This window comes from Verruconis gallopava (assembly GCF_000836295.1).
Source record: "Verruconis gallopava strain CBS 43764 unplaced genomic scaffold supercont1.3, whole genome shotgun sequence".
Taxonomy (NCBI): domain Eukaryota; kingdom Fungi; phylum Ascomycota; class Dothideomycetes; order Venturiales; family Sympoventuriaceae; genus Verruconis; species Verruconis gallopava.
Genome location: NW_015622139.1, coordinates 373,262 through 385,333, shown reverse-complemented (window position 1 = coordinate 385,333; position 12,072 = coordinate 373,262). Strand labels below are relative to the sequence as shown.

Genomic DNA, 12,072 nt, shown 5'->3' with positions numbered 1-12,072 from the left:
AGCAGGCGAAGAAGGAGAAGAGCAGCAGAGGGGGTATGCTCGGGTCATGCACGAAGAGGAATGGAGAAGAGAGGGCGAAAGAGGGAGAGAGAGTGTGCGCGTGAGGGTGCGAAGCGAGGTGACGCCAAAGACGCGTACGCGGACAGAGTACATATCGAGATTGAACAGCAAAACGCAGCAGCGCCGGAAAGGAAGCAGTACAATCGTAAGCACACACGATGCACAGTCGTACATGACATACAAGAGCTCACGGATGGATAGATGGGGTGTCGTATGAACACACACGCGCGCGCTGTCCGTAGCCCACCGCAAAGGCCCGAGTCTGTCGTCCGCTCGGCAGACGCGTGCAGGAAACGAAACGAAACAACACAAACAAACAGATCAGATCCCCAACGAGATCATCCTTCTCCACCGGGCATCGTCGACTCCTGCCAGCTCACAGTCGCACTGGCATCCGCACACCGACTCCCAACAAGTACACACGCGTTGTCCTCCTCGCTGACATCGGCGGGGGCCCAAGAGACAAGGCCCACCCCCGCGATGCGCATCGCCCGAGCGCACAGCGGCGGCAGCAAAGCACACGCTCACTGGCACCGGCCAGTATCAGCGCCAGTCGATCATCTCGACACACGCAGAGAGGGCCAACGAATGAGCACGAATGAGAAGGAGAGGAAGGAGAAGAAGAGGAGGAGGAGGAGGAGGAGGAGGAGCACACGAGCAGGACCAGGCCGACAGCAGCGACAGGAGCACAACCAGCCAGCGCCAGCTTCGTCCATGGCGACCCCGTCTTGCGTCGCGCGGGACCCGGCTGCACTGCTGCACGCCCGTTTCCAACCACGCCAAACATCACATGTGCATCGCCATTGCGTGCCCGTCCCCCACCGCTTGCACAGATGAAGAGAGAGAGAGAGAGAGAGAGAGAGATTCGTGCCTGAAGCCTCAAGCTCTTGACCGCGCTCCGCTGCGTCGCAGCGCGTGCTCGGCGCCGGCATCAGATCCAACATCTTTCTATCCCATCCGCAATCACCGCCCGCCCGTCTCTGGCTTTTCGCCCGGACGGGTTCCTGTCTCGCCCACCACGCCTGCCATCGCGCTGCCATCGCCGCCTCTCTGGTTTCCTGCGCTGTGCCATTCCATGCTCCCCGTACGCCTGCCGCGCGTGCTGTGCTCGGCCATCGCATTTCGCCATCGCATGGAGCAGGCCCGCGTGTTTGTGATTTGTGCACGCCCGCCGGGCCACGGCCGTTCTGCTGCCTTTGCCGCTCCGCCGTGACACCTGGGTGCTATTCCCGTCTCCGCGGCACCAGCACGCCGTTCGATCTGGTGTTGATGTCACTGTTGCGCGAAGACGGGCTCGACTGAATCCACCCTTTGCCTCTCTCTCTCCTTGCCCCGGCCTTTCTCCGAGTCTTCCCGCGGCCCAACAGCCAACCACTCTTGCAGGCTGCGCTGGGCTGAATTGTCCTGTGCCCTTCGATGGGTGCTTACTACGTACCCTGTCCAGTGTCGTCACAGACACGCCTCAGGCCGGGTCACCCAATGCCTGGGCATCATGCCGGAGTTCGAGAAGTCGAGCCGCGTAACAATGCTCTCTGCACACGAGCCCGGCACACTTTGACTGGCGCAGACAAAGCCTCGCGTTGAGGGCGCGATGGGTCGTGCTCATGCCAGCAGAAAAACACCGCATTTGCCGATCAGCTTTCATACTTCTATCACGCTAGAAGCTTGCGCCACAGTGGCGGTTTAGAACTACTGAGTCTATGTATCTGCAGTGTCCGGGTTCATCAGAAACGAGCTGCTCCACACTGCCAGACGTGTCCGCCCACATGAAAGCCCTTGGTCGGCCCTGCTCGTCGACCGTTTCAGTCGCCGGCAAGTCGCTCAACGCATGCATCTGGCATCCGCATGATGCGCACATGACGCACCCGCACGCAGCATGGAGGAACGTGCCAGAGTCGCCCAGTTCCTTGCCCTACCCGACACGGAGTGGAGGCAGGATCTGTGGTGGAGGACGCGGGATCGCGGTCGCCTCATCTCAAATCCACATCGGGATTGGGCCGCGCGAAGAAAGTCCGTCGACAGCGAAGACCGAAGCCTGCCGCCCTACCAGTACACCCCGCTCCCGGGACCCAGGGCCATCCGCCTTCTGCGGCCTCTTTACGTAGACCATGCGCTCTGCATCGTATTCGCGGCCGTGACCACCCGGAGCGTGGACGACGCCGACACGTACATCGCGCTCTCGTACACATGGGGTCCTGCGGAGTCCTCGCCAGACCAGGCCAGCGGATCCGACCAGTTCTCCGTCCCGTATTCTTTGCGTATCGTGAATCAGTCGGACCTCGACGACATCGTCTTCGACTTTGTACGGACGCCGGATGTGCCCAATCCGGGCCTGTGCTGCGAGCACCTCCTGTCTGAAATCAGCCTGACCCAGAACCTGTCCGACTTTCTGGTGCGGTACGCCGACTACGCTCCGTCCTTTCGCCGCCAGGATGGCACGTGCGACATCTGGATCGACGCTGTGTGTATCAACCAGGCCGACGACGCCGAAAGATCGCGGCAGGTACGTCTTATGGGCGACATCTACCACAACGCCAGGGGCGTCTTGGTCTGGCTTGGAAACAACGACGAGGGTATCGACGCATTCCGGTGGATGAACGATCATTTTCTAACGGCTCTGGAGAATAACAAGTCCAACGACGAATCGTGGGACGCGTATGCGAAACGGCTGCAGAAACATTCGCCGACCGACGAGAAGCATTTGCAAGACTTGCTCGACCTGAAACCAATGGGTGGTGACTGGCTTCAGCTCTGGGATCGGTTCTTACGCTTCATACAAAGAAAGCGCTGGTTCAGGCGGTGCTGGATCCTGCAGGAGTACGCCCTGGCCAAAGGCGTCGTGTACTTATGTGGCGAGAGCCGCGTCGGAGACCATCTCCACTTGCTCATGTACCTCGGAGAGTGGATCACCAACCTCGAAGAAATCCAGGACTGTTCCTACAACCTGTCCCCGACCGTGCACCTCTTCAGCGTAGCCAATGAGTACATCCGTCCGTTCGCCTCCCGACCAGGCTGCTTCGCGAACTTTTCTGCGGACCCAGAGCCGGAGCGGTCGGCCACCGAGGTGGCTATGCAGTACCTCAGCTCGCTTTTGCAATGGACGCGGGAGCGAGAGTGTGCTTTCGACGCAGACCGCGTCTTCTCCGTCCTTGGTGTCGTCTGCAGGCTCCTGGGTCCGTCCAAGGTTCTCCATCCGGGCGTTGAAGACTTACTAGATCGCCAATCACCCGAGCAGGTCTTCACGTGGGCGGCCAGCGCCTACGCAAACACAGTCTCGTACACCGACATGCTTGCAAACGTCGAGCCACGCGGCGATCGGAAGCTCGTAGACTTACCATCTTGGGTGCCAGACTTTTCCGTCGGCATAGCCGTTTTTCCTGTGTCCCTCACGGGTTGCGATGCCACCTTGACGGGTACGACGGCGTTCGAGAGACCTCGAGTCCGCGGGTCTACCCTGACGTTGGGTGCGCGGTATGTCGACGTCGTCGTCGAGGCTTATCCGGCTTGCTTGAGCATAGCTCTCCTTTCCATGTGGGGCGACGCTTTGAACAGCATGATCATCGATGCTTTGAAAGAATGCGACACTTTCATGGACGGGATGAGCTTGAAAGACGTCGGTGCCTCTATCGAAAGCGGGCTCCAACTCATGTGGCCCACATTCAACACCAAGGGGAGGTTGACGAAGCAAGGCCTAAGCAAAGCAATGGCCATGTTGGACGAGATCGGACAAGATCAGGCCGCTCTGAACGCGCTCGTCCTCTTCTTCTGCAAATGGACCGTCCTGCTGAACAACGCGTACAACAAGACGCTGTCCCACGAGGAAATGTATCGCATCATAATGTTGCTGGATTACCGCGCCGCCGGCGGTGCAAACGTCGATCGAGACCGATGCGTGTTCGCCCGCAGCCTCTTCCGCACCTCCAAACCCTACGCCGGGCTCGGTCCCGCCTCGATGCAGCCCGGAGACACGCTGTGGCTACTCGAGGGCGGAAAAGCAGCGTACGTCCTGCGTGAGAACAAGGGGCAGGGTACCTTCACCTTGATCGGCGAGTGTTATGGGCTCGGGATCATGGACGGCCAGCTGATGGAGCCCGAACGCGATGCGAGCTTCATTTCGATCGATCTGGTTTGAGCGCGTGTCGTTTCCGTGACCCACTTGACACGCACCCGGAGCCTGTTTCCTTTGGGCTCGCGAGCATGCCCTGGTGCACTTTGGTTGCGACAGTCCTCTGCGACCGGCATGTTCGTCACACAAACACGATATTCAGCGCAACGCGCTTGCTGAATACATTCCTGCGACGCCCTCTTCCCCCCCCCCCCCCCCCCCCCCCTCTACTACCCCCACTCCTGCTCTCATCTCTCACGAATAGTCGCGCTTCCTCTTCCCGAGTCACGTCACGGGTTGCGGAGTTTGTGGTTGAACGAGGAGCGAGGGATTGACTGCTATGTTTTCTGCCCACCTCCGCGGCTTGAGATTCAGGGGACGCTTGAATTCATGGAGCTAGTTCTTTTTGAAGCTGGCATCCAGTCATCCATACAAGGACCTCTCCCTTGGCATCGAAATTCTCAAGCAGAATCATGAACTGCGTGTGGACGAATGCTGCCTTAAAAAGGAGTCCTAAAACGTCGAGGCGAAAGTGATTGGCAGCTTAACCAGCATGTCGGTCCGCTTCTGTGAAAGAATCATGGCCTGGTATTGAAACAAGCATAGATCAACGGCCAATATAGAGGTTTTAAAATTCAAACGATTACCAAACAAAAAGAGAGAGAGATTTCTCAAGATGGCTCAGCCATAGATCTAGCGCGCCAAACGCCAGGGTGTGTACTACTTTATGGGCAAATCCTCCGTATAATCGCAAAAATGCCTGAAACGCTTTTGATTGACCAATGAAGGCTTCTCCCAAGCCCCTGATTCGTCTATAGGATGCAAACTCAGAGCAGAACCCTCCCGACCCAAGCAGATGAATGAATGCCCAGACGCCCAAATGCAGATTCACGGGGTATGTTCGTGGAGATCTAGTTCACTTTGCTCGCCCATCGTGCCGTTCCCACGCTCTTTCTTCCCAGATCGAGCCCTGTTTCACACTCGGCAGCCGTTCCGCGCACGAAAGACAGTTGTGAATGAAAACGATGGTTCGCGGCGGGGTCATGAGACAGAACTGGTCGTGTGTCACCCTGTCCATGAAGGCACGGCCACCTCGAACTCTCTGCATTTCTCTTTCGTCACCCACAGCGACTCTCGCACGTTCCTTCTCTTAGCGGGGAGAAAAGTTTTATACATATATGTGCAAGTTGAATGTAAGCATCTCTTTCTAGTTATCCGCCCCTACGGTTTGCTTTTTTTAAGAGCGCCAGAATCAGCTACTATCTGCAGAGTGGATTAAAGTAACGGATGGGAGAGTGTGTTGGAGAAGTCAGGGAGAGGGATTGATTGTTCAAGTACTCACCACAAGCCAGTCCATCCCTTCGTTAACACCCCGCCCGTCGATGGCGCTGCACCCCACGATGCTCCAGTTTCGATCTCTCAGCTCAGCCAGCCTAAGCGCTTCGCTGATCTCACCGGCGCCCTTCGCGCCCGGCTGGTCCTGCTTGTTCGCAAACACGAGCAGGTTCGCGTCTCTCAACTCCTCCTCGGCGAGCATAGCGGCCAGCTCCTCCGCAGCCGTGGATAAGCGGTCCAGATCGGTGGAGTCGACGACAAAGATGACGGCAGCCGTGTTGGCGTAGTAGCAGCGCCAGTACGGACGGATGGACGTTTGGCCGCCGAGATCCCAGACGTTCAGGTTGAGGGGGCCATACTTGACCGACTCGACGTTGAAGCCGATGGTGGGTATCGTAGTGCTGTGCGTCGCCGCTGTGTTAGTGTGTCCTATGCGTGCAGACGAGGTCTTCGTGGGTAACCTACACAACTTCACCAATCTGTTTGGCGTCCAATGTCAGTATCATCCTCCTCGCGGCATCACCGCCTCATCCAGGAAAGGGCAGAGGACACATACCTTCAACCTATACAGTAATGTCGTCTTTCCTGCGTTATCCTACGCGGCGCAAATCAACACGTGAGCTCTTAACTACCAGAAGGCCATGAACCCAACAGCAGGCCTGCAAAGGATGAACCTACCAGTCCTAGAATTAAGATCCGAATCTCCTTCTTCGACCACCACATGCTCCATAGCTTCGTCAATGAAGCACCCATGGTCCCGGCGGTCAACGAGCCTATTTATGTAATACGTACGCAAGACGGGGGTTGTCGCGCGTAAAGTGGTTGGAAAGTGGGGTCGCGCAGAGCACGAGTTGACGCGTCGTCGTGTGATGCCTATGTGCGTTTTTGGATAAAGTAAAGGTGTTCGTAACGAGTAGTCCGTCGACGTGAAACAGAGACTGGGCGCAGATTGCTACACGCTACCTTTGGAGTTTACAAGGGAAGTTTGAACCGGTTAGAAGAGCTATTCGATGGCCAAAAGAGCAATTTTCTAGATGAAGTGACGTAGAAGATGTATGAGATACAGCCAGAAACGGATGGTGGCTGTGGCGTGGATCAACTCTGTTCTTGGGGTTGTTCATATTGGCTTGCAGCCACTTCCGAGTGCGGACATCATTAGAAATCCGGGGTATCAATGCGGCCTCCCGGACCAAAAAAGCACTTCGGGCAACAGTCTTGTACTATAACTATGACCCACGTTCGATTAAATTAACTGCTACAGCAGCACTCCATGATACATTATTGCGTGTGATGTGCGCTAGAGCGCTAAAACATGTTGGAAACATTGGCATCCCTCCCTAACTCCAGCAACCATCAGTATGGTGCATCGTAAAAACAAATAACAATCATCCGTGTCGAAATTCCGCTTGATTCAGTGATGTATCTCTACTGCTTCTGTCAGCTCAACTTCTCAAACAACATGAAGCATGGTCAATAAGACGAGCAAGAGCTTGAGCATATGCGAGCGGGCGTATATTGACCCTAAAGTTCACGTCAGTCAGAGACAATTTGGTACAGAGGCTGAGAGACTACTGAGTCAATTTAACAGAACGGATCATTCCCATAGGTCCTACTGTCCTGGATCGCGGATAGCTTGATAGTTGGGCGGCCCATAAAGAGGGCATGCTTGGTGAGGGCCGCCAAAGGAAGGTCGAATTTAAAAATCATCTTCATCCATGCATGCTGAATAAATCTTGAAACTATGAGATCAAAGCCCGCTACAGAGGCGATACCCACGAGATCGATTTCGATGTCTTTGATCTTAATCATGTTTTGAGTTACGCGATCCCCGTGTTGAGCTATGAATTCCTTGACTTCTTTTTCGCGTTGCCCCATGTCTGGGAACTCGTACGAGTCAACATAAGCGCGGATAGACAGGTGCCGAAGGCGCGTTGTTTGTGACAATATGTTAAACAGAGAATAGATTCTAGAGAAGTCGGTGACCTGGATATCGAGAGTAATGGTAGTAAAGGCGCCGAGGCCAAAGATGCTGATGGCCTTGAGGCCTTCCGGGTGGTCAGGCGAGTAGTATACGCTGAAGTTGTTGGCTGAGAATAACCACTCTCGTGCCTCAACAAACGTGCGATGATCGACTTGGAGCAGAGCGCAGTGGTCCTTATAGTACGCCTTGAACTCACTCAAGCTGATAGCTTCCCCGCCATTGAGAGGCGGCAGCACATTCTTGTAAATCATAGCACGTATGTCTAATATCTCAGTGTAAGATTCTATCGATACCTTCAGTGCCTTCAACTCACTAGGGGGCATGTTGTCCCAGCCGCTGGATGTTGCGAACTGGTGGGAGATGGTAGGTTGAAATTCCATGACTTCAGTCATAGGCGAAGTGACGCGTTCGTCGTAATTAGTAAAGTCGGCCATTGCAAAGCGAAAGCGATGAATGTAGCGAGTGTGTGGTAACGATGCCAAAGAGTATGAGATGAGAGTGAGAAGTGCTACGGGCAAAGAGTGCCGCGAAGAGTAATGCAGAATGGGTTGAAGGTGAAGAGGGAGAAAAGATGAGCAAGGTGAGATATAACAGAAGCGACAACGCGACAGCGTGACCGCGCAACAACGCGCAGACCGAAACCGGCTATGCGTGAAGTACTCGTCACTGGGAGACGGTCTAGGAGAGGAAGGTACGATGATCGGGTCTGGATGCAGCCTTGGCTCGGTCAGCTCGCAAAGGGAAGGGACGCCAAATTTGGTCACTGGGAGGTCATCTCGGGGAAGGAGCGACAAGGATCAGGCAGGATGTTGAGTGAATTGGAAGAAGAGAAACTAATGCAGAAACAGAGGAGAGGAAGAAGTGTGAATTGTCCAGAAGAGACAGACATAGACTCTCGACGAAGAAACGCACCCGTTGCAAAAAATCTAGCTCAGCCATCGAGGTTCTGCTCAATACACTCCCTGCGATCGTGTTGGCGGCAGTGGTGGTGATGCTCGTCGTCGTATCGTGCGCAGCAGTCAGGCCTTGCGTCCCCTTAATCAGCCGTTGCAGCGATGCCAATCAGCGACCCCAAGTGTCTATGCTCTTCGTGTGAATGACGATACCCAACTCCGCAGCGCCATGCAATGCAATGCAAGATCATTCCATGATCATTATCATACAGTATGAGAACCTCTCCCGGACTGAAGAACCAAGTCCCTGTCTCCGTTACTGGGCGGCGGTGGTGGTGGTGGTGGTGGTGGTGGTAGTGCCCGCGTTTCCTTCGCCGAGTACCCGCGCCATCATGATGTACACAAAAAAAAGGGTCAGTCCAATGTACCACTTGTTGCGGCCGATCCAGCTTTGGCCTACCTCCCTTGCCACCTGTGCTCCCTCGACGACAGCACCTGCGCCCGAGCTGCCCACCGTCGCTCGCCTTCTTAGGGCATCTGCAGCTGGAGTGCACGAGTTGAGCGATGACTCTGGCACAACATTACCCGTAGCTGGGTCGATTCGGCGCTGCCTTAGGTACTCCCAGTTCTCCCTGTCGATTTCCGGCCATTCCTTGCGAAAGCGCATGCCACCATCGCCAGCCTTGATAGCTCCTGCTCCCCGACTCTGGATGCCAGGCACGGTGCGACTGGACGTACCACCGCCCGTGCTATTCCACCACCGCGACTTCGCAGCAAAGACTCTGCGCTCTGCATCCGACGCGCGTATGCTGCCCGTCGTGATCTCCTCGCTCGTCATGAAGCTGAGGACACCATTAAGTATGGTCGACACGCCCCAAGCTGGATTGAAGGATTTGGGGTGAAAATCGCTGATGCTAAGGCAGAGCCGTGTTGAAGGTTGGAATCTTCCACTAGGCGTGTGCATGCGGATGGCTGGCGGCGCAAAGGGGTAGTTAGATGGGAAAACGAGCGTGCCCCAATATTGGCCACCTTCGTATGGCGTGTCGGGAGGACCTGTCAGGATGTAGTGCCATTCAAGTATGTTGCTTTCCGAAGGATGTGCAATGATGTACGGTGGTGGCGACTCCTGAAGAGACTTGTATTCGCGTGTGAGACGCTTCATAGCACCCGGGGTGGCCATCCTCGCAAAAACCGTGGTCGTCGGTGGTGATGTGATGTTGCTAAAAAAGTGTTGGCAGATAAGGAGCTCTGCAAATGACTGATTCACTTCAAGTCAACGATGACGCGTCGGCGCTGTGCACAATTTCAGTAGCGTATTTGAAGAAGAGATGTGAAGCCGATCCAGCAAGCGGCGACCGGAACAGCCAAATGTGGATCAACCTGCCACAGAGTACCGCGTGTGGGGGAGAGAAAAGGCCTGATCGACAACGGAGACGTGAATTTAAGGCACACACGTAATGGAAACGCACACGAGTGCACACAAAGCGAACAGAAGGGTTGTAAGAATGAGTAGGTAGATTCACCGTGAGCCTAGGCGAGAAGTGACGATGTCACACGTCGCTGAGCAGATCCAATCTTGACGCCTCAGGCATTAACACCAGAACCAGATCTGGTTTTCCTAGCGGGTGACACCGGGCCAATCACCAACCAGCATCGCCGAGTTCTTCCAAGGTCGGACGAGCAACCCACCGTGAAAGCGAAGCAAGAGTGCAAAGCTATCAGCAATTGATCGCTGACTGATCTTTCAAGAAGCTTCAATGGCTTCGCCTCTTGAAGATGATGTAGGTCCACACTCTGGATAATCAATGCGATGCGAAATGAGATACAATGAGACTAACAAGTGTGCACTGCGCACCTCTAGATCTTCGAGAAGCTAAGGTCGCAAGTGAAGCCTGAAGAGCAGGAGAAGAGAATACAGGAGCTTAACAAGCGACTACACGAACAGTATGAGAAGCAGCAGTTGAGGGAAACGGCTATTGTAGGCGAAAGAGGGCATGTCATTGTGACTGACGAATTCTAACAATGGCTAGCTCGAAAGCAACAACACACTTCCAGTGACGATATCTGAGGTTCGGGTCCTCCATGCTGTCAACACCAGACGAAGTTTTCTTCAGGGCATCGTTAAACCACTTCTGCGTCGAGATGCAGAGGAGCCATTTACACTTCGGGAAGCTCGCGAAACGATAGACTCGGTTGGCAAGAAACTGGACAAGCTTGGTACAGCATAAAATGACACCAAAAATGGAGAATGAGGCGACTAACATAGACAGGCATCTTTCAATCGCCTATAACTGCTTACGTTGACAAATCAGAGAAGTCTGACCCATCGACAACGCCTACAGATCTCAGCGTTTATTTCCATGCAAAGGAACGTGGCAGATATACCATCAAAACCGGGACAGAGGCTGGTCACTCGGAAGGCTCCGCCTATGCGGATGTACAGTTCAGGAACCTTTTTGGTGGAGCTGAAGCCATAAATGCGCATGCATCGTTGGGCACTAGGACACGATCAGCGTACTCCGCAATCTTCGATACACCCATCTTCGGCAATCCTGACAGAAAATGGCAAGTGGGTGGCCTAGCGAGCTCGACGCTAAAGCCGTGGGCAAGTCACGAGGAACGGCTGAGAGGGGCTTTCTCCAAGATCCAAATTGTCACCGAGAATGATCACATCCACGAATTTGGGTACTCAGGTTCATGGCGGACGATCACCGGGTTAGCTGAGAATGCCTCGCCGACAGTGCGGCTTGACGCGGGCGATAGCTTCAAGTCGAGTCTCACCCACACTTTCATCAATGATAAGCGAGACTATCCTCTACTCCCCAACAGTGGCTACCTCTTCAAGACTGTTAGCGAGATCGCAGGTTTCGGGCCCCTCCGTGGTGATGTGGGCTTCTTCAAGACTGAGCTCGAGTCACAAGCCGCAATCCCAATTCCTCTTCCTGGTATTGAAGGTAGTAGTGGTGTATCCTTCAACCTCGGTCTTCGTGGCGGCATGCTGTACCCGCTCACAGCGGGTGGCGGAGACATTCCACTGCAGTCGCGCCTGAACGATCGTTTCCAGCTCGGAGGGCCGACAGACGTACGCGGCTTTAAGATCTCAGGCCTAGGACCTCATGACGCTGGGGATGCTGTTGGTGGTGATGTGTATGCTGCAGGTGGGGCAAGCTTACTCATGCCGCTCCCACGCGTAGGCAAAGATACGCCGCTCCGTCTCCAGGCCTTCGTCAATGCAGGACGGCTGCTTTCTCTGAAGGGTAAGACCAAGGACGGGCAAATGACGAGCGAAGAAGTGCACTCAAATATGAAGCGCACACTCTCGGAACTACGTAATGGATTACCCAGCGCATCGGCAGGGCTCGGCCTTGTGTATGCGCATCCGATGGCAAGGTTCGAGCTCAATTTCAGCTTACCTCTTGTGATGCGAAGGGGCGAGGAGGGACGTAAAGGTGTGAGCTTTGGCGTGGGGATCAGTTTCTTGTAAATAGACTATATGCGTGCTTGAACGTTTTGTGTGCGAGAACATCTGTAATAGAAACAAAGCAATATATGTGCCATCCCGGTCCATTTGCTGTTCTGAGTTGAAAACTGTATGGTGTTCATATAAATGACCTATTTTGTGGCCCGCCGTCTTTAAACGTCGATGTGGTGGTAAGAGCAAGGCCGAAGAAATTTTGGGGCCAATCGGGCGAGAACGG

General features: G+C 54.7%; 5 protein-coding genes across 6 annotated transcripts; 2 read left to right on the top strand and 3 right to left on the bottom strand.

Moving 5' to 3' along the window:
- Window positions 1-1,332: 1,332 nt before the first annotated feature.
- Window positions 1,333-4,375, top strand: PV09_01070. Of its 2 annotated transcripts, XM_016353911.1 has the most exons (2): window positions 1,333-2,633; window positions 2,684-4,375. In XM_016353911.1, the coding sequence occupies exons 1-2, from the start codon at window positions 2,493-2,495 to the stop codon at window positions 4,190-4,192; spliced, it is 1,650 nt and encodes a 549-aa protein (XP_016218006.1). In that variant the 5' UTR covers window positions 1,333-2,492; the 3' UTR covers window positions 4,193-4,375. The 2 variants fall into 2 exon arrangements, with proteins under 2 accessions (XP_016218006.1, XP_016218005.1); XM_016353910.1 differs by having other exon boundaries at window positions 1,333-4,375.
- Window positions 4,376-4,730: 355 nt separating this feature from the next.
- On the bottom strand, window positions 4,731-6,616 carry PV09_01069 (ADP-ribosylation factor-like protein 1). The gene is made up of 5 exons (XM_016353909.1): window positions 6,179-6,616; window positions 6,057-6,095; window positions 5,966-5,979; window positions 5,508-5,901; window positions 4,731-5,396 (listed from the first exon to the last, which is right to left on the bottom strand). Exons 1-5 carry the CDS (start codon window positions 6,251-6,253, stop codon window positions 5,373-5,375), a joined length of 546 nt encoding a protein of 181 aa, XP_016218004.1. The 5' UTR covers window positions 6,254-6,616; the 3' UTR covers window positions 4,731-5,372.
- Window positions 6,617-6,950: 334 nt separating this feature from the next.
- Window positions 6,951-7,915, bottom strand: PV09_01068 (uncharacterized protein; the record flags this gene model as incomplete). Its single annotated transcript, XM_016353908.1, has 3 exons — window positions 6,951-7,021; window positions 7,114-7,743; window positions 7,795-7,915. 3 exons carry the CDS (start codon window positions 7,913-7,915, stop codon window positions 6,951-6,953), a joined length of 822 nt encoding a protein of 273 aa, XP_016218003.1.
- Window positions 7,916-8,690: 775 nt separating this feature from the next.
- On the bottom strand, window positions 8,691-9,554 carry PV09_01067 (uncharacterized protein; the record flags this gene model as incomplete). Its single annotated transcript, XM_016353907.1, has 1 exon — window positions 8,691-9,554. One exon carries the CDS (start codon window positions 9,552-9,554, stop codon window positions 8,691-8,693), a length of 864 nt encoding a protein of 287 aa, XP_016218002.1.
- A 474-nt stretch (window positions 9,555-10,028) lies between these two features.
- On the top strand, window positions 10,029-11,962 carry PV09_01066 (uncharacterized protein). The gene is made up of 4 exons (XM_016353906.1): window positions 10,029-10,155; window positions 10,236-10,352; window positions 10,405-10,591; window positions 10,645-11,962. Exons 1-4 carry the CDS (start codon window positions 10,132-10,134, stop codon window positions 11,856-11,858), a joined length of 1,542 nt encoding a protein of 513 aa, XP_016218001.1. The 5' UTR covers window positions 10,029-10,131; the 3' UTR covers window positions 11,859-11,962.
- The last annotated feature ends 110 nt before the right edge of the window (window positions 11,963-12,072 follow it).

Bases quoted from the DNA above. Each gene is read 5' to 3' on its own strand.
- PV09_01070 (XM_016353910.1), top strand. From the start codon at position 1,937: ATGGAGGAACGTGCCAGAGTCGCCCAGTTCCTTGCCCTACCCGACACG.
- PV09_01069 (XM_016353909.1), bottom strand. From the start codon at position 6,253: ATGGGTGCTTCATTGACGAAGCTATGGAGCATGTGGTGGTCGAAGAAG. The intron at 6,096-6,178 runs GTAGGTTCATCC...TGCGCCGCGTAG, and splicing joins GGATCTTAATTCTAGGACTG to GATAACGCAGGAAAGACGAC. The intron at 5,397-5,507 runs GTGAGTACTTGA...TCTTAAAAAAAG, and splicing joins AAGGGATGGACTGGCTTGTG to CAAACCGTAGGGGCGGATAA.
- PV09_01066 (XM_016353906.1), top strand. From the start codon at position 10,132: ATGGCTTCGCCTCTTGAAGATGAT. The intron at 10,156-10,235 runs GTAGGTCCACAC...GCGCACCTCTAG, and splicing joins CTTCGCCTCTTGAAGATGAT to ATCTTCGAGAAGCTAAGGTC. The intron at 10,353-10,404 runs GTAGGCGAAAGA...AACAATGGCTAG, and splicing joins AGTTGAGGGAAACGGCTATT to CTCGAAAGCAACAACACACT.